Source organism: Diadema antillarum, unplaced genomic scaffold (assembly GCF_040938485.1).
Source record: "Diadema antillarum isolate AM-2024a unplaced genomic scaffold, OU_Dant_1.0 seq00000769_RagTag, whole genome shotgun sequence".
Lineage (NCBI taxonomy): Eukaryota > Metazoa > Echinodermata > Echinoidea > Diadematoida > Diadematidae > Diadema > Diadema antillarum.
In genome coordinates this window covers 473,152-499,821 of record NW_027271659.1, presented here as the reverse complement: position 1 = coordinate 499,821, position 26,670 = coordinate 473,152, and the positions used below count along the sequence as shown (strand labels likewise).

The window sequence follows — 26,670 nt, the reverse complement described above, 5'->3', positions numbered from 1 at the left end:
TGAAGTGTCGACGAGTGTTGATATGATTGTACACACAGTATCAACATGGCAGCTACACAGATTTAAGGCCAGAATAGCGCGGCGTCTACACGGACAAACACGGCATCTACACGGATCAACAGGGCAGCTACAAGGCAGCCACACAGACCATCCCGGATTTCTCAGCCAACATGGCAATCCCCGGATGACCCCGGATGTTTTTGACCTCGTGTTGGCCTCCCAGATGTGCCCGGATCTACACGGACATACACGGATGTCCAAGGATGTCCAAGGCGTCAACACGGATCTCTCCCCAGATCTGGGGTGGTCCGGAGTGGTCCGGGGTGATCCGGGATGTCTATGTGACTGGGGCATTACCAGACTAACTTATATTTGGACTGGATTTCCCTTTAACATCAGTGATGGAGCACATAACTTCTCGGCGGCACAGAGCATGGGTACAAGGAGAGATTCTTGTTTCTTCTCCTTCTCTCAACGCCTCCCTGCTACTAGCTATGTCAGCATCAAGAAAAGACACACAATTCTGGACAGTTGTTCAAACATTTTGAGTTATATATCTTTATTACATTGTGTCTTGAGAACTCCTACAGATGTAAATGGTACATGGACAAATCGGTAAATGCTAAATCGAGAATTGTACCTGAATTTGTGGAAAACATTTCTAGCTTTTGCATGCACAAGCTACAATTGCTTTGGTGATGTTACCTCATGTGTATATAAAAGCAAAGCTCTACATGTTCTCTTTTGTTTTTCCCAATACAGGTTGAACTACTGATAATCTACAGTCTGGGTATCATTCTTGCATTAATACTGAATAACCCATAACTTCAGAATAAAAATTTAGCATAAATGTAGCAGTAATGGATTTTTTCTTTTTCTGTCTTCCATCAAGTGCTTTGGGTATACAAACTGTCGCTGCATCGATGTGAGATACTTGTCAAGTGCTAGAAATTCAATCACGCTATCATTTTGTCTCCTGTCTTTGGAATTGCGGAGAACGATTCCAATAGTTTCCAAGGGAAGAAATGAAAAAACAAAAACAAAAACAATAACAATGCAAGGCAAAACGCAGCATACAGAAGGACATCTCTCTTTACTATAGAAGTGAGCCCTCTGTGGTCAGTTTCTTGCCAGACACTTGCTCCACGTGAAATGAACCATTTGTTGCTACATCTATTTCCCTCCCGTAGCACTCGGGGTTTGACGGCAATGTACATACCTCTCTGACATGTTCACACGACAAGAGATAAATGAATTTGCACTCACAGGCCCTGCGACATATATCTCTTTTTACTCTTCATTTTTTTTTTTTTTTTGTGCTCACTACAGATCCTAGAAGAAGACTGATTCACTACAAAGCCATTTGATGTTTTCTCATCAACACCAAACAAACACAATTTCGAAATTTTACACACTGTAACAAGAGATCTTACTCCACCCCCCCCCCCCTTGTTAATGTTTCCCAAATATCCATTCTTCTCTACAAATAGGAATAGCAGTTTGAATAATTTCATGAAAGAAAAAACAAAACAACAACACATGATGCCGTCATCTGCTTAGAGTGTATCAGAGTGTCACATTACATATGCTCAGTCAACCAATCTTGACCTCGCTCTTTTACTGCCGTCCCACAAGGACCTAAAACAAATTTTCGGCATTGACAGCTTTGCGCACGGAAGTCCACCCTGTCACCCTACCCTACACAGGCTGACGGCCGAGTCTCTACTGGTCTGCAATATCTCAGTGCAGAATGACGTAACAAAATCGATCCATTCTGCAGCGTCACTCGCCGACAGAAAGCGGTTCGGGGCTATGGATCGTCGAAAGAGCATCCAGCCCTCGGAGGAGGCACTGGACTGCAGCACACTCGTGGCACGGCAGAAGTTTACAAAACCGTCCACGAGCTGGAAACAAGTACATCTTTAAAACATTTTTTTTTCCCCTATTCCAAATAAAAAAAAAATCAATAGATAATTCAAAGAAGAAAAAAAAGACACTGACCACCGACATGTATTAATTCCTTTCTTTATAAGCACTCAGGTTTACCTGCTTTCGAACACACTGGATGGGACTATTACAATGCACCACACGTGGCATCTGGGAAGAAATGCTGCTTTCGTGAGGAGAGCGACAATGATGCAATAGAAAATCTGCATTCCACAGTAAAATGTATTCTTACTGTACACAAAATCAAGAACATGTGAGGCTCTAATGCCAAATCGAATGCAGGTTCTTTGTAATCTAGCTAATGGTCAATTGGCATCTGCCTCTTCAATTTTTTTTTTTTTTCAAAATGCAGAAATGACCATGCTCCAGTGACACTGGAGAACAAAATTGTACACAAAGGCGAATGACGAAATGACTCCCATGGTGCTCCTGGGCTGAGAACCGCTCCTGTGAGTCCTCAAGCGAGAATGGGATGAGATGGAGCAGAAGTCCATAAAGTAGTAACATGGGATGCAGTTCAACATGAACCATCACCAAACACAACATAGAGGACCGACTCCAACGCGTAACTACAGTGTACTCAGGCACAGTCTAAATATGCAATGATAATTTGCTTTTTCTTTACTTACAACAAAACATGGCTCCCGGCTGACAAATAAAACCCCCCACACAATAACCCCTCTTATCTATCATAAACAGAAAATATTTGGGAGAACACTCTACAGGCATGTGTTGACAAGAAAGAGAAAAAAAAAATGCCATTAAAACAGTCCAGGAACAGACTTATTAATAACATAAAAACAAAAACAAAAACAGAGAAAAAGTAAGTTTAGAAATGTTGATATTATTGTGACATTCACACAGACAGTATGCTTTTGCCAAATACACAGTACAGGGGAATCTCGTTATAACGAGATGCTTGGGACCAGTGAAATTCCTCGTTATATTGGCTTTCTCGTTACAACAGGGACAACAAAAGAATATACAATGTAGAAGGAATGGGTAATGCAAAATTACCTTGTTATATCAGGTGTCTCGCAATATTCGACCTCGTTATAACGTGGTTCCGCTGTATTCCTAGTTTTTTTTTTTTTTTGCTGGTAAAGTTGGGCAGCACAAATCTATTAAGAGTACACAATCTTGAGCAAAACAATGCTGTACATATATTTATTTATTATTTTTTTTTTTTACCACATGATGCAGATCTTTGTAATCCACTCACGGTCACAGGATACAAATAAATCTCGTTTCATACAAGATTCATTAGGCTTTGTTCCATTTGTTGCTACATCTATCATGCACACAGACATATGAAAAAAAAAGATCATTGGTTTCCACCCTCCACATCACTAACAAATGTGATGCGTCATCACGAAAGCCAAATGTCAGGAAAATGATTTGTTGTTGTTTGACAGATATGAATTTGCCCGATAAGCTGTAAATCGATACATAATTTGTCCCACTCCATTACAAGGAAAATATAAATTAAAAACAAACAAAGAAAAATTAGAAAACTCTATGGGGCGTATTGCCAAAGTCGGCTTCACGCTCACTTTTCTTTCTTTTATAATCTCCGCATTCATACGGTATCATGATGACACACCACAAATTAGAAATAAACAAAAATGTGAATAGAACATACATGTACAAAGCCAGAATTTTAAAATATCTGTGACACATAGACTCACTTTGTAAACCTCAACTTCACCAAAAACGGCCAAAGAAATGGCCCGATGGTCCAATGCGAGATAACTCATTTTTTTTTTTTCGTTCTTTTATAGAAAGATTGTCATGCTCTATCTTCTAGTATTTGCTGTTTGTTTGTTTAATTTTGTTTAAACATAATATGACTGCATGACTGACATCATTCCAGAATTATGATTTTCTCATTTATACGCAGTGTTCAAATTGGCATCACCACACAGAATTCCAAAGACCTCTTCTACGACAGGGTCCCGTCAAGGCTAATTCTTTCAAATACAGGCTCCAGGAAACTTAAGATTTACAGCGGCACATACAATCAAAGGCTGGTATAGATCTCTTCAAATGTCACACAAACACAAGAAGTCGATCGGGCGCAGACCGCGAAAGGGGAAAAACTTAGTGCCCAATCTTCTTTCCTGTACCAGCTGTGACCTGCCCATGCATTAAACTATAGTCATGACAGGAATGAAGAACAAAAGATTTTATCACAAATTAGGTAAATGTAGTCACACAGTGCACATGCAATCAGTATTATTTCAAAATGATTCAGCCCCTCCCATTATTCACAAGATATTGGTGATTTTAAAAAAATAAAAAAATAAAAAAATCCTTCAATTCAACTCTTATCTGCTTGATTAAATTTATCATCACTTTTTGTTGTTGTTCTTGTTGATCCTTAATAAAGTTTATTTCATGCAAACAAATGAACGAACACCTTGGGTTTTTTTTCTTTTTCTTTTTCTAGGAATGGAAAGATGAGGAGCCAAGGAAAGAACACGCGATGGGACTCTGTACCGGAAAAAGAAATTTGGATAAATTCATTCTGAATGCAACTGATGTGCAGGGGACAAAGCAGTGGACCCGCGGTACGAGAGCACTGGAGAGTGGACGCAAACTCTTGACGGGTTGTCGAGTCTGGTTGTACGCCCATGCCACCAACAACACAGTCTCTCCTAAGATGTCATGTTTTTGATACCAACGACACTCTCTTCACCCATGGCGGTAAGCACAGTGCACTGTAGAAGAGAAGAGAGAGAGGGAAAAAGAGAACAAGAAATAATAGTCAGGTGAAAGGGCAAAACCGACTGAATAAATAATTGGTGAATTTTCCAAACAAACAAGTGATGATAAGTTCTTGTCTGAAAGGTTAATGCATCAATTACATTGACAAGAGGTACAATGTATACAGTAGCACCACAGTAGCCTTCCAATGAGCCTACCAACGAAATGTCCCTGGCACAAGAACGAGAAGATATGGTGCAGAATAGTCCCCCCCCCCCCCCAGATCTCGGCCATCAACAGCACGATCGCTATGTAAATCGGCAGACACATTGCCTGCGGGATTATCTATGAAATTATCATCTATGCTAATTCATGCATAATGTATGCATGAAATCAGACCATTTCGTATAAAACACAAAAGAAAGCTCCAAAGAGGCACATTTTTGGTGTACATATTCTTTCCAGAATTCTAAAAATTGTGCCATCAGAAAAAAAAAAAAATCTAAATAATTCTATCGTGGTTTTTTGAAATTTCCTATTTTCTGTTTCCTATTTCTGTTTCCTATACGCAACAGAGAGCTGGAAAAATGCTGCATTTCTCGCTTCCAGCAGAGCTTACCAAAATCTGGTCATCCTTCTCGTAGCGAGTTGTGATCTCCTTGCCCAGGTCATTGTCTGGCAGTTTGATGTCCTCTCTCACCACACCGGCATCGTCCATTAAACTGAGGTAACCATCATCGATGTTGGTAAGCTGAGGAGAATGGAAGGAAAGAGAGAGGCATCATCCACATCATTCCATCCCAACATTCAAAACATTCTCAGACTTTGGACAATATAAGGAGCATGAAACACAAATATTGTCTATACAGCCAAACCTGCCTTAGCGGCCACCTGTATATAGCGGCCACTGAAAAATTCCCCATGAGAAAATCCCTGTTAAAGACCCTTTGTATAGGGGCTACCTGTCTAACGCGGCCAGCCGCCACAAATTTTGTCTCCCGCGGCAGATTTTACCCGTCTATAGCGGCCAGAGACTCGATGGAACTGTACCCGAGCCAATAATTCAGTGTGTTTTTCTGCTTTGTAGCTGTGCCAGTCATTCATGGGCAACCTTCAGTGATTGCCATCGCTGCATTCATCACTCATTCAGTCATTATCATGCACTAGGGTTTAGCTTTCTTCGCGACTGTACACATGCTACTGTGCCACAATTTTATAAACACCAGCATTGTTCAATGCATGAAACACACGTGTGCATACGTACACACATACAAATGTACATGTACGTGTAAGTACTCATAGATGTATACAACGATGAAACACGTAAATGTAGGCAATGCACACAAAGTTGGATAACCTCTCTATAGCGGCCACGTGTCCATAACGGCCACTTATTTAGTCTCCCCTGGGTGGCCGCTGTAGATAGGTTTGACTGTATAATAAGTGGACTGACGGAATGCACCAATACAATAGTACAATACACATCAGCAAAGTTTGAAGAATGTTGAAGAGTTTTCAATTTTCAAAATTTTGGAGCAGCCACGCTGGATGAGATGACTACTAAAGTTCATGATGAAAAAAAAAAGAAAATATACAGAGTTCCACAAAATGTCATTTATTTATGAAACGTACACATTCCCTCGACTTGTTACTGACATTTGTTAAGGGTAATACACGTGGTGTATAACTCCCCGTTTACTCGAAGAGGTAAGTCAAATCTGTCATTATACTTGAAAAGTGAAAATATGTTGAATCTTACTCTGCACACCAAATGAATGAGCAACTATGTGCATGTTATTCCGAAGGAGTAAATTTTGATGAGCTCTTTCCGCGATCAGCATCACCAATAAATTGAGTTCACTGTTGGTTCACCTACTTTATGCTGTACTTCTGCAAACTATGACATTTCTGCACATGTCAAACTGTAAACATACTGAAAATAGGTTCTAGAAATATGCCTCCGCCATATCGCATGGTTCTCCCAATACGTAGGTACGTCTGGACAATGTGAGATGACAGTTTCACAAAACTGGCAAAAAATTGAAATGAGTGTTTACATTCATTGACCTGGGCTTCATTTGCATGGTTAGCTTTAATTGCTTACTACAGAGAGCAAGTAGTTGGGAATTGGATCATCGTCGCTTGACCTTTGATCCTTGCCATTTGACCCCATGACCCACAATTCTTCAAATAAGCTCTAACAGGTTTACATCTATTTTCATGCCAATACTTTGAGGTATTTTCAAAATATGGTAAATAATTGTGATATTTCAACTTTTTCACTTGACGTTTGACCCCATGGCCAAAATCTCTCCCTACAGAATTAGTTTTGCAGCAATGCATGTACAATCCTAGTATGATTAAGTTTATACATTGAGTAAAATTTGACCTTTGACCCCAAACTTCCCACGAGAATCATCGTCAGGCAGTATAAGTTTCATAAAAATACCTCGAGACATTTCCGAGATATGTAGAAAAAAGAGAAAATTTCAGCATTTTCACTCAACCTATCAAAAGATAACCCCATGGCCCAGAACTTTCCCTAGAGAATCTTTATCCGGCAATATATGTCACACAAAGTTTCAAGAAAATAACTTCACACATTGCATTGATATATATGGGGGAAATGGTGAAATTTTAATACATTGACCTTGACCTTTGACTTTGTGCATGAGAACCCAACAGCATGAATGCCAAGTTTCATTAGGAAACCTCAAAACAGTTTTTTTTTTTTTTTTTACGCTTTCCACAAACTAGTTTACAGATCAAAAGACGATGGACAGACATCCCGAAAACATAATGCCTCTGGCGACACTTTGTGGCTGAGGCAATTAAAAAATAAGTACATCAATAATCTCAGTCTAACACCATGTGTGTTTTTTTCTCCCACAACCCCTGCCTTATTTCATCCACCATCATTTCTGGTTCTATACGTGACTATGACAAGATAACTCTTACCCATCTTCTTACTTTTTTTTTTCTCTCATCCGAAAAGGACATATACCAAGACACGAAAACTAATGGCTGGAAGATGTTGACGCAGCAATAATCATCATAGTAGCCCTACCACCACCAGTCAACATACCTGAACCAGATTTCAATTTAGCAGTGTCGACAGAAGATTTTGGAACATCTGGTAGGGACTTACCTGTAGATCTTTCCTCGAAACGTTAGGCACGTTCATATTGTGGGTGGATGGACAAATGTCCTCATACTTTTTGCCGGTGAATATATCAATCCCTACAAGATGAACCTGCATATTGGGGGGAGGGGGAGAAGGGAAGAGACCAAAACAAAAATAATGAATAAACAAACATGTTGATTACTTGTTATTCAACTGACACAATTTGCAATTTGACATACATGTATAATAAGACAATGTCAACATGACTACACGTACCGTAGAAGGTCATGGCTTTATAAAATGACCCATCAAACATGCTCAAATTTTGTCTACATTAATTGTAAGCTGCTAGCTGTACAATGCCTCCTCCTTTCTGGAACAGAAGAGTAAGCTCTTCACACAATCGTTACAGGGATTCTTGAATATATCAGAGCCGGGGCAGCCTTCCCACTCCAAAGTACACATCCCGATGTCGCTGTGTCTTAACATGTTAAAGGGATGAGCTAATTTGGCTGGAACACACGTTTCCCATAGACACCTGCCTGAGTGTACTCGGGACTGGCCTTCAATGGGTTAAAAGCCCATGGCCATCACAGGCTACCAACATACATCCATCAAAATCAGAAAGGTTCCAAAGAGTGATCGGGGAATTCTTTGATGCTGGATGCATCTACACATGCAAAGTGATTCCTAAATCAAGATTTTTTTTTTTTTTTAAATATTCTCTTTACAATGACATCAAGAGAAAAGTTTTCAGGAAGCCTCATGCAGAATCACAGTGACTTGGCATCATAAGGAGACTTCTTGAGTTTATGACAGGGAATTTCACAAAATTTCATTTTCGGAAAGAATTATACATTCCCTTGGCTTGTCACTTTATGTATATGAAGGGTAATATTCTTTATTTCCCTTGCCTTTTAATAAGAAAGAGGCAAGTCAAGTACTCTTTTATTATGTGAGAAAAGTGAAACAAGGCAAGCGCCAAAATGTGTCTCGCCCATTCGCATAAAAGAAATTAATGTTTTTCTAAATCCTAGAAGTTCATTGACCCCACCTACGACCTTTAACCTTGTGGTGATCTTCAACTCCCCAAGGGACATTTACCAGCCAAGTTTGGTCACAAACAGACATACAGTATGGATCAAAAGTTTTAAGCCATAATCAAAACACGACATAAAAACTTAAAGGGGCTGTAGAGTACTGGTTGAAGTGGGGATTCATGTTTTAAACATTCCGAAGTGAGATAATGAGAAACCTCTTTTATGAAATATGAAAGAGCATGTAATTTTAAGCAGGATTCAACATTTATTTGATGAAAATTAGTTTTCAAATGGCTGAGATATCCAAAAAATGACAATAATAAAAGACTACAGGCCACGCCTTTTACTAGGATCTCTTTATTTCACCTTGTTTTTGAATATCTCAGTCATTTCAAAACCGATTTTCATCAAATAAACTTTTGATGCCCCTTAGAATTGCATGCTCTTTGACACCTCATAGAGTGGTATCTGAATATCTCGCAAAATGTTAAAAGTTAAATCCTCACCTCAACCAGAACTGTACACACCCTTTAACATTGAGCCCTTAAAGTTTGTTGACCCCTGTCTGTGACCTTTGACCTTGTGGTGACCTTGAACTCCCCAAGGGACATCTACTATGTACCATCTAAGTTTGGTCACAAACAGACATACAGTATGGATCAAAAGTTTTGAGCCATAATCAAAACACGCCATAAAAACTTAAAGGGGCTGTAGAGTACTGGTTGAGGTGGGGATTCATGTTTTAAACATTCCTAAGTGAGATAATGAGAAACCTCTTTTATGAAATATGAAAGAGCATGTAATTTTAAGAAGGATTTATTTGATGAAAATTAGTTTTCAAATGGCTGAGATATCCAAAAAATGACAATAATAAAAGACTACAGGCCACGCCTTTTACTAGGATCTCTTTATTTCACCTTGTTTTTGAATATCTCAGTCATTTCAAAACTGATTTTCATCAAATAAACTTTTGATGCCCCTTAGAATTGCATGCTCTTTGACACCTCATAGAGTGGTATCTGAATATCTCGCAAAATGTTAAAAGCTAAATCCTCACCTCAACCAGAACTGTACACACCCTTTAACATTGGGCCCTTAAAGTTTGTTGACCCCTGTCTGTGACCTTTGACCTTGTACTGACCTTCAACTCCCCAAGGGACATCTACCACCCAAGTTTGGTCACAAACGGACATTTACATCAAAAGTTATGCGCCATAATCGAAGCACTAAAGCTGTTTTTTTTTTTTTTTCTTTTTTCATAGCCTGCAAATGTTAGCATACAGTTGTAGGCTAGTAACTGATTAGTGGGAATCAGTGGGAATGCTGAGGGATCATTGTTCCAATCCTTGTGGGATTCATTTAAGAGTACATTATATATCTATTGTTGTGTGAAAATTGTTTGCTTCAGAATGGTCTCATATTCAAGTAATGAGCAGTTTAATGTTCCCAGGTTAGCATGCCTGTACAGTGACGGGGCATTAAACTGCACATTACTTGAATATGAAACCATTCTGAAGCAAATAATTTTCACACAACAATAGATATATAATGTACTCTTAAATGAATCCCACAAGAATTGGAACAATTATCCCCCCCCCCCACGCATTCCCACTGATTCCCACTGATCAGTTACTAGCTATCCCCTTTAAAGTCCTGTAACTCTTTACTTCATATCTGAGCTCAATGAAACTTGTACATGTGGTATTTTCTATCCATTCAGGCTAGTATGTCTTCACACAGAGTGAAGGTGCGCTTCAATTCTTAAGTGAAGAGGCAGCTATCAAAGGAAACACCCCCCACCTTGCTTTCAAAACATAAAACACATAGTAGCCTAGCAAATTTCAACCGCACTCACAATATTTCCAAGTCTTTATATGGCATGTGACGGTGTATGTGGGTGTTTTTTTCAGTCTGTGAGGAGCGTACTGAAACTGTACCAAGAATTTCAGCAGCCTTGTCATTTTGTCTGACAGGAGAGTTACAGCAACAAAATGAGGTTGCCATTGGTCAGTGTATTAAAGGCACCCACAGACAAACAAGAAAGAACAAACACAAGGCAAGTGCCATAATGTGTCTCGCCCATTTGCGTGAGAGAAATTGTGACCCGCGACAACGGTTTCAGGCAAAAGTCGCAAGAGCAAATTCCCTCCTAGGCGGGGTACAAAGATATTTACCATTATTTTTGTCGATTTTTGGTTTTTTGCAGAAATCGAATCTTTGATATGTTTTCTACATCTACACTAAATTTCATAGCATAAGACTACATTTTTCCTATCGAAAATGGAATTTTAAGCACCCTATGTTGGATCGCACTTGTCAGTTTCGAGCTTCTTTCGAACACCGCGCCAATATCCCCAGCGTTGCTACGGCGCATGGTCTCGCATGCGATTGGCTGGTGCGTCGCACACATTTACATAATTCGGCCTTCGGAGACACCAGTTGCAGCGTTTTGGGAGTGCTTTGTCCACGCGTGCATGATTACATGCTCCATTGTTCTTGTTATAGTGGTTTATACGCTCGCTCTGTCATAGTGCGTGCTCTTCGTTTGGCTTTCTATCCAAACTATTCTACCGCATTGTTCGACAACGGAAGTGAAACAAAAATCATGTAGCACAACATAATCGTGTGAAAAGAAAAAAATAGTCTACTTGTACATGTAGTAAGAATTATGACAGCAGACTGACTCAAGGGAAGGATGATGAGAGGAAAGGAGAGGTCACATGTAACCAGTTATATTCAAATACTACACATCAAGATCTCACCAAACGAGTCGTACGTGTTTGTTTGTTTGTTTTGATATAATCAACACCACCGAACAAGGCAAAATATGCACTGTTTGTAAAAGCAAAACAAACAAGAATCATGACCCTTGCCAGCACTGGCATTTTTCTGCCTTCAAAAGGGTCGTCAATGATAAAGTCAAGTCAACAACAATGAAAACGCGATTTGTAAATGTGTGGATTCGCCACCCGCTCCCGTTTACATGCACATGGTCATGGCGTGTGGACCATTGCGTCATGCGTATACCATACACAATGTACACAATACGTGCAATTATCGTATCCGCCATCTTGAAAGACGTACTGGTATCTACAAACCCGAGCGAACCGCATTGTTTTTCGGCTCACGCTGAGCTACTAGGAAGGGTGCCCGGGAAATTTGACTCTCTCAGTGAGCCAATCAGAAGGCGATGTGGTTGCTAGAGGCGGAGCTTAACATCGATTGGCACCATCGTACGGATGGGTGATTCTCACCTCGCATCGCCGCTCGAACATTGTCTTTGAGTAAGAGGTGAAACTTCAAAGCCCGTTTTCTCGCAATTTTGTCAGGCTAACAACTTAAAAAGTGCATTTTATTTCGCTTTCCATGCCAACTTATGGTGCCGAAGAATACAAGTGTTTTATATCAATGCAAAGCTTAGGAAATGGGCAATGTGATTCAGTGAAAACATGAATTTTCAAAATGCCCGACTTTTGCCTGAAACCGCTGTCGCGGGTCACAATTGTTCGTGAATGGGACATAACAGCTAAAAAAAAGAGATACAAAAGGGTACAAATTTATGGCAAAAAAGAAACGTGCCATAAAAACTTAACATTAGGCCCTTAAAGTTTGTTGACCCCTGCCTGTGACCTTTGACCTTGAAGTGACCATCCACTCCCCAAGGGACATCTACCATCCAAGTTTGGTCACAAACGGACCTATGGATCAAAAGTTATGACCCATAATAGAAACACGCCATAAGAACTTAACATAGGGGCCCTGAAGTTCATTGACCCCTGCCTGTGAGCTTTGACCTTGAGGTGACCTTCATTTATGGTAAAATGTGAAATTTTGTATGATCCCTCTTCCCTTGAAGTTTGATTGCAATTGAAGCCCAGAGTAAAGAGTTATTGAAGTTTTTGTAGCGTTACGGACAGACGGACGGAAGGACGATGGACTGACGGACAGACGCCACAAGCGATCCCTTAGTCTCCCCTCACCTCCGGTGGGCTCGACAAAAACACACACAGCATGTGAAAACAGATAAAAAATAAAACTCCTACATTTTCACAGAGTGGTAAATCAGTGGGCATACCTTAGCATGGCCGTGCTTGCCAGTCTTGGAAGTTGACATTTCTACGATCTTGCACGGACGACCCTTGATGACAACGTGGCCATTCTTGCGGAGTGCAGAACATTGCTGTGGGTAAGTTGACGAGGCACCCGACTCACCAACACTGAAATCTTGGTCATCAGCCATGGTGCTTTTGTTTCTTTCTTCTACATAAAATGAAGCAGAAAAAAAAAGAAAAAATAAAATGAGGGAGTGCTCTGGTGCAGTACACAAGACCACAGAATATAAATTGTAGCATTCCTGGTTTGAGGTGTGTGCTATCTACACCGTTCAGTACAGCTTCACACTACATGTTTGTTTCCCAGTTCTTGCACGAAGAGTACGGCTGCAGGTCCCTTGATTGTCTGTAAACTTGATCTTGAACTAGGTATTTAAATTCCTCCGTAATGGTCCTTAATGCTTTAAAGGACAAGTCCACCTTCATATACATAAGGATTGAGAGAATGCAGCAATATTAGTAGAACACATAAGTGAAAGTTTGAGGAAAATTGGACAATCCGTTCAAAAGTTACGAATATTTTAAGTATCTGCGCAGTCACTGCTGGAAGAGAAGACTACTACAGTGTGTATGATGTCACATGCGTACAACTATATAAGGAATAAGAATACAAAGAGAATTTCACAAAACTTTACTTTTTGAATAAATTGCACATTTCTTCGACTTGCTACTGAAGTATTTAAGGGTAATATTATTCCCCCTTCCCTCTGAAAGAGAGAAGTCGAGTGTTCTTTTGTTACGCGAGAAAAATGGAAACATGTTGAATTTTCTTTATTCTTCCTTTATATCGTTGTACTCATGTGACATCACAAGCTATAGTAGTCTTGTCATCCAGCCGTGACTGAGCAGAAACTTCAAAAATTCATAACTTTTGAACGGATTGTCCGATTTTGCTCAAACTCTAACTGATGTGTTCTAATAATATTGCTGCATTCATTCAGCCCACATGTCTATGAAGGCGAACTTGCCCTTTAATGGATCCACTTCAATGAAAAATAGCTGGTCTATGAAGCACGGAACTTGTGAATATGTCCACCTACAGGAGAGCATTAGGGTATATTAAATGCAAATAATTTCAGCACCTAGAAATGTCTCTAAAACAAATATTACTCACTGAACAAAAGGAAGTGCTTTTAATAGTCAACATACAATGTATACACAGAGGATGTCTCGTCTTATCGAGTGTCATTCAAAATTATTTTTGTTTTATAGAAAATATCTTTGAACAATTCCCAGGCACCTCATTCTCTTTGTTTTCTTTTTTTTTTTTTCCCAGCCAGAAGTGCATAACTTTCAATAGGAAACTGAGAGCTGATAAGTTACTGTCACCTTTAGCATGCTTATAATTTCAATACAATGTAAAACTGTGAGTGGCTCAATTTCAGATAAAACTGTCAAACTTCACTGAATGAGCTGTGTGAAGGTGCTCCAATAATGTAAGGAAAAACACTCCAGCATGCAAAAGTTTTGAGAATGTCATCACTACCAAGAGATCTAAAAGCATGCACGTACATCACTGTGCTAATACACATTTTACAGTGAGGTTTATTCTCATTCTCATGCGCACACATCACATGCGCACAAATTTCAAATCCATGAATGGATAAGATGTCTGTGTGTGCATGCGCTGGCCGTCAATTCAGTGTAGCTCTCCCAAGGTCTTCTCGCCACACTCACTTATTGCGAGCTGCCTTTGCAAAAGGCTAAACGCTTGTTCGATTCCGCTCAACGATAGCGGGCGGCAGCCACTTCCGTTTCACCAGCAGCCATGCAAAATCGCGAGAATTGACCATCTTAAATAGTGTGTAGGATCTTTGCTATTAATTAATATCATCCTGGTACAGGAAGAACACACAATAATGCTAAACTGTGTGACAGCATCGAGCATGAAGCTGAGAATAGAGCACTTCTTCCACAGGAAGTCAGACTGATTGGCGTCCTGAAATGTGCTGGACTCTACCTCTCACTCATCCCTGTGTGACTGAAACAGGCCGACTGATTCAGACAAACAGGATTGCTTTAATTTGCCATGCTTCTTCCAATTAACCCGTTGAGTACGCGAGCCTGACGGCCTATGTATTAAGTCTACAGGCATTTCAAAATTCAGTATGGAATAGGTTAACATGCAGATATCATCTGCCTGGCACCCACTATTCCGAGTGTGTTAAACCATCAACATTTGGAAGTTATGACAATCCTTAACTTACAGATTACCCGGTATAAATGAGAATTCAATTCTGCTAATGTTTACATAAGACAGGCAGATTTTGCAGTTTGCAGGGACATTCAAAATCAAAATACACACACGATTTTCCTTACATTTTGTTACCTCTGACATCAAAACTGTGATCAATATATCAATACACACATAGTGTGTACCACATTTAACAACAATGCATCCTGATACTACAGTACAAATGTATGTAGAGTCCTGTGTAAGGCAGTATACTATGTGTACAGTTTGGTTCACTCGGGAATGAAAAGCTGGAGGGGATGTATGGCTACATGTATTGCAATATCACCTCTTCCTCCCTCACTATTAATCCATTGAGGACAGTTTGATTTTACTACAAGTTAACAGGCATTTCCATAGATGCTTTCACAAGTATACTCTTGACTCGTCCTTAATGGGGTAAGAGCTATTCTTCATCTCCCCCCCCCCCCCACCTTTATTGTGTGTACCGCCTATCATCTCGCGCTGCAAACCCTTCCACTAGCTGGCACATACTGCAATATTTAGTGGAAATTTTCGCGGTGTTGAAATTTTCGCGCATTTTGCTCACTAGAAACTAGCATGAAAAAAAAAAACAGACAAAATCGCAAAAAATATAACGATGACTCCACGCAAATCAGAGCTCTATTCACCTGTTGTCCTATTATTTTCGAGAGAATATTGATAATTACATGAAAGCTTATGATCTTGATACGTCGCAGCAGCATCGCTGACATACAAACTACAGGCAGCCTCTGGTACCTACTTTATTTGCCCTCCCAATGTCCTGTAATTTGCAACTGCATACAATGTTGTACAAATACTCTAGTCCCAAACACACATTTACATGTAGTGCTGTATGCAATCATGTCTTGGTGCTTTGCATGGTGCAGCTGTCCATTGCACTTTGCCGCCTTACTATGCATCATGTTTTAAAATCCAAACTCATCCCAGGATACTTATTCGGCATTTAGTCAAAGACAAAGGCAATATTAAATATTAAAGAAAAAAACAAAGTCACAAATTCCACATATGCACCACCTGCACAAGCCACGAGATGTGACACCTGAAATCGAAATGTTTTTCAGCAGCGGCTCAACATTAGGATGTGACGCTTGACGCCTTGTCATACACTTGCGGCCTGCGGTCGGCATGGCATCGTTCTTGTTCACCCAATTGAAAAGTCCCTTTTTTTAATGTACATATGTATGTAGTATAAGCACACCTGACAGCAAGGCTTTTTAGCCGTCTTATACACGAAGAAAATAGAATTCTTACCATGCCCATGGCCATGCCGGGCATTTACACATTAATGTAGCTACAAAAACAGCTGAAGTGCAGGTATGAAATAGCTGTTGGGTTTTCATAGTTCGAGTTCAATATATCTACTCAATAATATTTAGAAAACTAGGTTTCAGGACAAGAACAATAACGATTACACTTACTCCCCCTACAGACAGATTGCTCAATTATGAGTCAATGTCATACTTTACTGAATAGTGAATCTGTCTCACTTTCTCAGCTGAGCCGAGACAAGTCTAAGTTAGGCACCGCCAATGGCCCTAGCTGCCACTGCCGCATATGTGCACCGAAATTCAATGTGCGCTGTACGTCACTGTATCCCCATAGGCATACTTGTTATATGCGGGATGATCGTTGTGCTATCACTGCGAATTTTTAGTGCATGTGTCAATGGAAATTCGTGGAAGGATATTAGTTTTCACTTTGTGTGAACAGGCATTTTTCGGTACGTATCGAAAATACAGGATTTTCACTTACCAGCGAAGGTGACAGTTACCTTCGGAAAGCCGGAATTTCAGCGCAAATTGGGATGATTCATGACGTATTGTACCAAATTTGCAGCGAAAGTTCGTGAAGTTATGTCTTTGTCTATTTACCTATATTAAATGCAAACTTCATTATTTTGTTTGACATTTTCGGAAAGCTTAGGTGATGAACGATTTCTTCAATGCACAACCTACATATTGTAAGCTGCGCCAGCCAGCGCAACGGGTGTGTGGCAGCTGGAAGTAGGGGCACTGCAAGACAATTTTCAGTCGATCTCGAGTCAAAGTTTGCGTGTTGTTGTATTTTCTCCGCGCGCACGGGAACAAACCCGTGCGTGCGTCTATAGTTGTATACGTTGAAGTTTGCATACAAACGTACAAATGCCATGCAACAAACTTGCCTCCTTTTCATCGTCATTAATTTAAATTTGTTGAATTCCACCAAAAAAAAAACCTAACTTAGTCTAACACTAGTTATTCAGAAATTCCTTCCACCTCCGTGGGTAGCCGTTGACACATGCACGCATTTCGGTAATAAATGAGCAATTTGACTTTGACATACGCATCGCATGACGCCGAACACCGCGCCGCTAGGCCATCCTGCAAATAAACAAGTACAGCATAGTCTGCCAGCCTACTTCAGGCGATGCCTTGTGCGAAACGGGACTCCCTGATGCCATGGACGCGCACCCATCACTAGCAGGCGCTGAGCGGTGACGTAGCAGACAACGTAGACTTCAGAGCGCACATTTAAAAATACGGACACGCACAAGGTTCGATCACAACTATCACGCGATATCGGCAATGGTTTGTGGTAAAAAAATCAACACGTAATTTCTTACATACTGTAATCAAATTTTGGGGTCAGATTTTACTGATCAAAATCACATTTTTGAAGTTCCAAGGCACAAGGTACGATTTTGTGGTTTTTTACTTTGCAATGAGACTTGAGAGTTCTTTTGAAGAACGTAGAACATTTTTTGATTTCTATTGAATGAGCCTATCTCAGTCCACTCTAACCTCTCACCGACTCACTTATTCTGACGTTAGATGGCAAAACCAGGCCAAAATACACCATTTCCAGGCACTCCATTCTACAACTTCACATTTGTAATTTACTGATTGTAAATAATTCAAATCATCAACAAATATTCTGTTCTCAATCCTGTCTTGGCTTACTAACACTGCACTAATCCACAGAGATTTTGCCGCACCCATGTGGCTTAGTGTACTGTAGTGCATGCACAAACCTTGCCCTCGTGTCGGTATACAACAATGAATGACCATGCCCCATGCTATTGCAGACACACCGCCACTGCACTGCCATCCCATACATTTACAACGTACACATGTACGCTGCGGTACGCGGCAGAGAGTGGCGGCGCGCCGATTACAACATGGCGCGTAAGACGTACCTATTTCTGCAACATCACGTTTGTATTTTCAAGTTAGACATGCTTAAAATGAATAATTTCGCTTTACAATACTGGTCTACGAATGATTTTACACATGTTCTTCACCATCAACCCAGTGAATAACGTAAACAATGGATTTAATTACCTTACAAGGGCCCCAACAATCACGATACTTACACGTGCAAGATCTGCGGAACGGAGGCGAAGGAAAGACAACTTGCTGTAATTCATGCGCATGCGCATCAGAAATTGATATAGCGCCACCTTCGTTGAATTGTTACACATGCATAGAACAGTCACTGCGCTGCTGATGACAGTCCATCATTTTTCCCCCCCGATATTTAATGTAGGTTGAATGACAAATTGTTCCGTTTTATTATTTGTACGTCATTTTCTTCATGTAGTTAGTCTTTGAGACACCAAATTGTAAAAATGAAATACATAGCAGTTCGTGCAAAAATCAACAATCATGAATGATGTTATTTTTGTGTACACGCTTTAAATAGTAAGACAATTTTTCACTGACCAATCATCGTAATGATTATTAATAATTAATTGTATTATACGGACTTATTTTATTTTTGCAATATTAAATAATGATGGCCTACATGAAGATGAAAGGAAGAGATCAGTGATGCATTATAACCATTAAAAAAAATGGTTGCACTCAAATTAAGATGGGCTGTACGCGACTTCTTCAGGGTTTCAGACAATACACAATGATTGTATTCGTTGTTTTATTTATCTATGGAAGCGTTACAGTCTCCTTGGAAACTGTGTGTATAGGGATGCACTCTCCTACATATACCACACACACTCATGGTAAGAGCACAGCTTCTCTTAAAGTAGATTTAATAATTGATCACCGCGTTAATTTGAACAATGAAGGAATACATAAGGTGTATGTTAGACGGGTGGAAAATTTGATAACCATTGGAAACTATCTTATTGGAAGTAGGTTTTCATTCATTTTAGGGCCAGCAGAGCATTTTCAAAATGGGGGGGGGGGGGGGTGGGGCTCACTTCCGGGGTTTCATGAGCTAACAAGCAAAAAAAAAAATGAAGGTTAAAAAAAAAAATCTACCTTACCGCGCTCACACGTGAAGATCTCTACCTATTTCTTTTTAGTGCCACTCACGCACTTCCGGGGTAAAAAAAAAAAAGAAAAGAAAAGAAAAGAAAAATGGTGGGGGCCCAAAGTAATGACACCTTATGTATTCCTTCGTATAGTGCAAAAAAAAAATCAACATGACGATCTTAATTAAAACAAAGATGGCAAACATAATTATGACGATCTTTACTGAATAAAGAAGTAGGCTGAATTAGAGATAAAGAAAGCCCTGTGATGACATGACGAAATTAGGATTTTGTTTTGAAGTTTAGATAACATAATTCTATCAAAAGAAAAAAAATACATGAGGCGCGGGCAGACTGGCAAAAGATAGAGAAGATTAACTTCGCGAACTTTAAGATCTCAAAGTTTTGCCTGTGTGACCGCAAACTTCCCGCGAAATTTCTCCGCAAATCTTATCCCGAAATTTCCCATTCCAACTAACAGGGATATTTCCCTCACCAGCCTTGCCGCCAAACTTCTCGATCTTCATTATTCTGTTTGCGAGCGGACCACGATGTCTCCGAAGCGCGAGGCCATTGTCTTGTACAAATGTGTATTGTTACGTCACAATCACTAGCCATGGGACGGTGAGCTCTTTCTTCTTTCTTGCGCCCGCGTACGATTCAAATTTTCTCGATCCAAGTTTGGTTGCCAGTGTGACCGCACGACAAAGATCGCGAAGACTGCTTCGCTATGTAAACTTGAAGAGTTTGTTTGCAAAAACCGATAAGTCCATATTTGCCAAATGGAGATAGTTGCGATTAAAGGTCAAGAAAAATAAAGAGAATAATAGGAAAATATTTGCTTCTTTTGACCATAACTTCAAAAATGTACCTTTAATCTATGTAGTGACCAATATAGTCATTTAAAAGGTATTATTTTGTATACTTTATGACAGAGACCGTACTTCAAAATCTTCAAAAATGGACTTATCGGATTTTGCGAACAAACTCTTCAAAGTCTAGATCTTTTGCCAGTCTGACCGCGCCTTAAGTATTCAATTAAAAGCCGGACATAAACATTCTTGCTTATATTATACATAACGAACTTGAATGTTCAATAATGAAAATGCTAAAAAATGAAATATTGACAGTGAGTATATAAAGTGGTTATCCAGCCTATCGTACTATGTATTATAATGTGACTGTACAAACTTGGAATTTCATGTCCAAATACGAAATTGAATGCTTACATCATAAGTATTTTAACGTATGACCACTAATATGGGTGCCTAAAAAAAAAAAAAAAAAATTAACGTGAAATCTTTTCACCAAAGTCACCTACAGGATACGAAGTTGCCAATGTGGCATAAAATGAAAATGAATGACAATTTCACGAAATAGGCCTGGAAAACCCCGGGATTGCAAAACAGTCTTGACGGCCAATGTTCGACCAGTCGATTGTTTCTATCTTTCATCTAAATCATATCTATCCAGTTATAGAAGTAGGCATGAACACCCCTTTATGTCAAATGTGATAATTTCATGAATATGGTGGTGTCATGGAAAATCACATTTATGCCTCAATTCGATTTTTATGTATGTTATATATACGAGGGGGGGGGGGTTGGGGCGTTTGTAAAGCCTGACATAATATAGCTCCTATTTTTTTAGATATAGGCCTACTAGTAATCCATTATCGGCATTATAAAGGTTTAAAACATTTTAGATTTTATTCAATTACTTTTTTCTATATTTTTCTTTAATTTTTACTCACCGTATAAGTGGTGCTTGACGCATTTTTTCATTTAAGTATTGCTTGGGCCTATTATTGACATTTATTGTTGACTACCAAATAAAATCATTTCACTGTTTTCCTTGATTTTTGTTTTTCATGTCACCATGCAGATTTCATTTTTGGGCTATTGCATCAACTAATGCAATTTGATGGTTTGGGTGGCCCGAATGGGCCAATGACAGAAAAAAAGTTATTTCTTAACCCTTAAACTCATTATATTGTTGTTATTGAAATGATCATGTATTCACACTTCTTTGAAATATAATTTATAAATAAATGAACACATTTTATGATTATTATACATTAACATACTTCATAGAACTTAATGTTTGTTGTTATCAAGGGTGGTGGGGGTTGTGGTGGTTTTAAAGATTCTCATTCAGTTCTATTCTTTTTTGTGTGTTTTGTTTTCTTGTTATAGTTGTTACTTTCTCTCTACTGAAAGCGATTGTACTGTTTAAGGTAGAATTGTGAATAATTGTGACTTCCTTCGTTGGTTATGTCTGTCTCATCAGAAAAAGTTTCTCATCAGAAAACGACAAAATATGATTGAGGGTTACATGTGTGGTTTCTAGACGGAGTGAGGATCCCTTGAAATTATGGGTGCTGTTCGTTTTTCCGAAGGTTCACTATTCCGAAGGTTCGTTATTCCGAAGGGTCGTTAATCCGAAACACGCAAATTCCCTATACCTGACAGGTTCGTTAATCCGAAAATGAAACAGGGTTCGTTAATCCGAAAATATGTAGCGTTATTCCGAAGGTTCGTTATTCCGAAGATTGGTTAATCCGAAAATGATTCGGAACAATGAACCTTCGGAATAACGAATCTTACACTGTGAAAACATCGGTGTTAGATTTAACACCACGGGTTTTAAATCTAACACCGATCAAACTTCAATAAAGGACCACACCCACAGGTGTTAAAAATGCACTGTGATGGTGTTGAAAAATGTTCACCTGACACTTCGTGGTGTTAAGTTGACACTGTACCTGGTGTTATTTTGACACTGTGCTGGTGTTGATTAAAAAATGACACCACATGTTGTTAATTTGATATTTGTTGGTGTTAATATCAATGGTTTAACACCCGTCCAGCTTCAATAAGAGACCACACCAGCTGGTGTTACTTTGGTGTAAATTTATTTTCACATTTTTTTCAAAAATCTAGTATTTTAATGTAAAATTCTTGATCGTCTAGTTTAAATTAAAAATCAACAAGAAGCGCAGTTACTATATAAGAAACTCTTCAAAAAACAGTTTAAAATTTGGAAATGACACCCGGAGGTGTTAATTTAACACCATATAATGAGCACCGAAAATTTAACACCAGCTCGGTGTTCACTATTTAACACCGGACTTTTTGTAGTGTAGGAATAAAGAGCCTTCGGAATAACGACCCTTCGGAATAACGAGCTGTAACCGAAATTATATACGGAAAGATGAGCCATTATTCTTTTCGCAAACCTATAAGACTACCAAAGTGTAATTCTACAAGCTTAGTAGGTTTCACCCCCCCCCCCCCCCCCCGACCCTTTAAAAGAGCGACCCCAACGCCGGACGCTAATCTTAATAATTATTCGTTTTTGTTTTTTTTCCCCCATTTTATACCACGGACAACGGATAAAAAAATTCGTAGGCAAAAACAATTCGCACCCCGGGCTCTGGCAGCACTATATCTACTATAGTATTCTATAGTGTTTATACTTGATCTATCGACCGTTGATCCGTACGGTACGGATCACGTCACATGGTACTCGTTTGGGTGTGCTATACACAAGTACAGGGTCTATAGGTATACAGCACGTTACTTCTGATCAATCCATTTTGATAATGCGAGCCCAAGTGCGAGTCTTATATAGCCTCATTACAAAAAAAAAAAAAGAAAAAAAAATGGAGGGGCAAGTACTATAGGTATATCATTTTGCCCACACCCCCCCCCCCCCATAATTCCCGAGACGAGAAGATTTTCTTGCTTTTTTGACAGAAAAAAAATTGTCTCCATAAAAGCATTGAAGGGGCAAGCATATTATAATTTTGCCCCCACCCCCCCCCCCCCCCATGATTAACCCGTTGAGGACGAGTCCCGAGCGTATACTCGGGCAGGTGTCTTGATGGGAAATGCGTGTTGTAGCAAAATAAAACCGTCCTCAACGGGTTAATAATTTCTGGGATGAGAAGATCTTCTTGCTTTTTGACAGAAAAAAAGTTGCCCCCATAAAAATATGGGGGGGGGGGCAAGCGCACCATTTGCCCCACCCCTCATAATTACAATTCCCGAGATGAAAAGATTTTCTCACTTTTTGTTAGAAATCTGTCCAATTATTTCGCCCAAAGTGTGCACCAGGTGGAAGGTTGCTGAATTTCAATTCTAAGATAGCAAAGCCTCTCTCGTGTGGGAGGGGGATAACCCTTCCCACACCCTCCCCCGTTCGGTCTATTTTCCATTGACTTAATACACCTATACAACAGTGAATTTCATATAGATTGACAGATTTACAAATGTTTCATCAAAAGTGTGCACCAGATCTGTTACTTTACTTATGATGAAAAAAAAATGCAAAAGTTCCGTTGTGGGGAAGGGATATTGGCGTACTAGTATAGCCAAGGGGGGGGGGGGGGGGCGATGGGGCAGTCGCTCCCCCCCCCCCCCCCAAGATTTTGACCGGCGATTTGGAATATGGAAAAAATATAAAAGAATATGGGAGAGGTATCTTGCCACCCTCCCATCGCCTTGTCCCTTCTATAAACTTACTACATTAATGGGGAATGACAATTTCCGAAATTTTCCACAAAGGGTGCTTCAGATCGCTTTCTTTCAATTCTAAAAACTCAAAAGCTCCGCACGAGCGGGAGGGGGTATCCCCCTCTCACATCCTCCCCCTAAGCTATATACTTTGTACATATACACAGAGATGATGCACACTCGGAATTAAAGCCATTAACACTTCAAAAGAAAAAAAAAATATTTGTTTAAATTGTTATTTTTGGGAGGGGGCTGGAAAAAATTCAAGTATTGCACCAACAGTTTCAAGCAGATCGCTGAGTTTCAGGTCTGAAAATACAAAATCTCCTTCGTATGGGAGGAGAAGTGCCAGTTATCATGTGATTATGTACATTTACAGCATCAAAATGCGATTTCAGTTCTCACCGTGGGAGGGGGGACGACCCCCTCCCACACCCTCCCCCCTCGCCCGCCGCCCGCTCCGCTTGCTCGGGCTTGGTCGCGTTCATGACATCAGTGTAAGAATTAATACAAGAAGTTTATTTAAATGATATCATTTATAGGCGCATCGTTCAATCATACAAATTTACATCAAAATATACTGCTACCATAAACAAGTGGAACTGTTTCAAGTCGATAAAACACGTAAAAACATGCATCAGATTGCACCATTTACAACATCAAAATGCGAAAAGTTTTCACCGTGGGAGGAGGGACAATCCCCTCCCACACCCCTCCCCTCGCTCACGTTCATGACAGCAGTGTAAGAATGAATACAAGAAGTTTATTTAAATGATATCATTTATAGGCACATTGTTCAATAACAATTTTCGTATACTGATACCTTAAACAAGTGGGACTGTTTCAAGTCAATAAAACAAGCAAAAACACACATCAAATTGCACCATTATAGTACAACATCAAAATGCAAAAAGTTCTCACCGTGGGAGGGGACAACCCCCTCCCCCCCCCCAAAGATGAAATCCCAGCTACGCCGGTGCCCTTTCCCCGCTTGGTTTCCCTTAAAAACACTAAAAGAATGGGGATTGAGAACTTCCTAATTCCAAATGTCTGTCAAAAAAAAATCTAGTTACAGTTAGTGTCAAAACGCACCACCCCTTGAAAATAAGCCGGTGACGCCCTTGAGTTTCAAGACTTTAATCATTCAATAACGTTTAATTGTATGTATAATACACCGGCTCATGTTTCATGGGTTACAGTTCAGTATTCCGAAGGTTCGTTATTCTGGAGTGATGGATGGAGATTCGTAAATCCGACAATAGGGTTCGTTAAGGTTCGTTTTCCAAGGTTTCGTTAATCCGAAAATGGGGAAAACTAAGAAGGTTCGTTATTCTGAAGGTTACAACATTATTATTTCGGAAAAAAAAAGGTTTTAATTCCGAAGGCTCGTTCGGACGCACCTCGTTCTCATTTTCGGCTTACCGAACCTTATTTCATTTTCGGATGAACAAATATCGGAATAACGCACTTCATTTTCGGATGAACAAATCTTTGGAATAACGCCACCAAATGTTCGGATGATGCACTCAAAAAAAAAAAATCCGGGTCAGAACTGACACAGAACTGGGTCCGTTGGGGTCACACCCCGTTCCGGGTCAAAAATGACTTGGAATTTGGTCATGAAGACCCGGAACGGGGTCACCCGTCCCAATTCATGACTCCGAATGGGGTCATATCTGACCCCATTCCTTGTCATTTCTGACCCGGAACGGGTCAGAACGTTTAGCGTTGGTTTTGATATTCTACATGAATGGGAAGTAAATTGGATGGAAAAGAAAATGCGATCTACAGTAAATTGTGAGATGAACCCCCAATTATACTCCCCATTCTTTCTTTTTCTTTCTTTTCAATGTGATTATAAGCTGTAATGAAGACTACTTAAGTTTGTCGGTAAAGTAACATTTAGCTTAATAACTTCAAAAGTTTTTCAAAGGGTTACTACACTCACACATTCTGTGTGTATAGTGTTTAAAAATAAAGTGGAGAACTTATTATTTCCCCCTTCTTTAGATCATGATGACTATAGCTATACAAAATATCCCCTTTGTTGTGAGTGTTCTGGTTTTCAGTCATAGTAAGGCCTATATAAGAAGGATCAAAGCCCCCATTTATGGAATTTCACTGATGAGATAACATGAATTAGATCCGCTGAGTCAATAAGGCCTACACTCGTCATGGTTTAATTCAAACTTATAACGGAATAGTTGTTTGACAGCATAATTGTATTGTCACTGTAAAGAAAGTAATTATGTTTGTTTGCTTGAGGTATTCATGACTGACATTAATCGTTACTTTTTCCACCACGGACGTAACATTAGGTCTACATCAGTTGTATAAAGTTTTATTTGTGTCCCTGATGTGTGTTTAGGACCTGTTTATTGTTAGCAATTAGCAACTTAATATGCACAGATTTGGTCTAAATCTCTCAGGGCGGAATGTCAACAACGCCCCTTGTATTTCTAGACTTAGCCTTAAATTCACTGTATTCGTCTTTCAGTTTCTTTAGTTTTGTCTTTTCTGTTTCTTTATATTCTTTTGCCTTGTTTCCATGCACGGTACGGGCAATCAATCAATCATTGACAATGGATTGCGAAGATGCGTGGTTGCTAGGGTGGGTACATGGCGCGAATAGGCGCGGTATGTGGCATGGGCGTGTCGCAGGGCAATCCCACAATCCGGTAGCTGGTCATGGTCTGAGATGTTCTTCCGGTATCTCATCAGCACAAAGAAGAC

At 39.7% G+C, this 26,670-nt stretch overlaps 1 protein-coding gene across 2 annotated transcripts; it reads right to left on the bottom strand.

Moving 5' to 3' along the window:
* Window positions 1-542: 542 nt before the first annotated feature.
* LOC139738825 (eukaryotic translation initiation factor 5A-1-like) lies at window positions 543-18,566 on the bottom strand. 2 transcript variants are annotated; one of them, XM_071649460.1, is made up of 5 exons: window positions 18,521-18,566; window positions 12,893-13,077; window positions 7,802-7,906; window positions 5,273-5,404; window positions 543-4,667 (listed from the first exon to the last, which is right to left on the bottom strand). In XM_071649460.1, exons 2-5 carry the CDS (start codon window positions 13,055-13,057, stop codon window positions 4,605-4,607), a joined length of 465 nt encoding a protein of 154 aa, XP_071505561.1. In that variant the 5' UTR covers window positions 13,058-13,077; window positions 18,521-18,566; the 3' UTR covers window positions 543-4,604. The 2 variants fall into 2 exon arrangements, with proteins under 2 accessions (XP_071505561.1, XP_071505562.1); XM_071649461.1 differs by having other exon boundaries at window positions 18,489-18,545.
* Window positions 18,567-26,670: the final 8,104 nt, after the last annotated feature.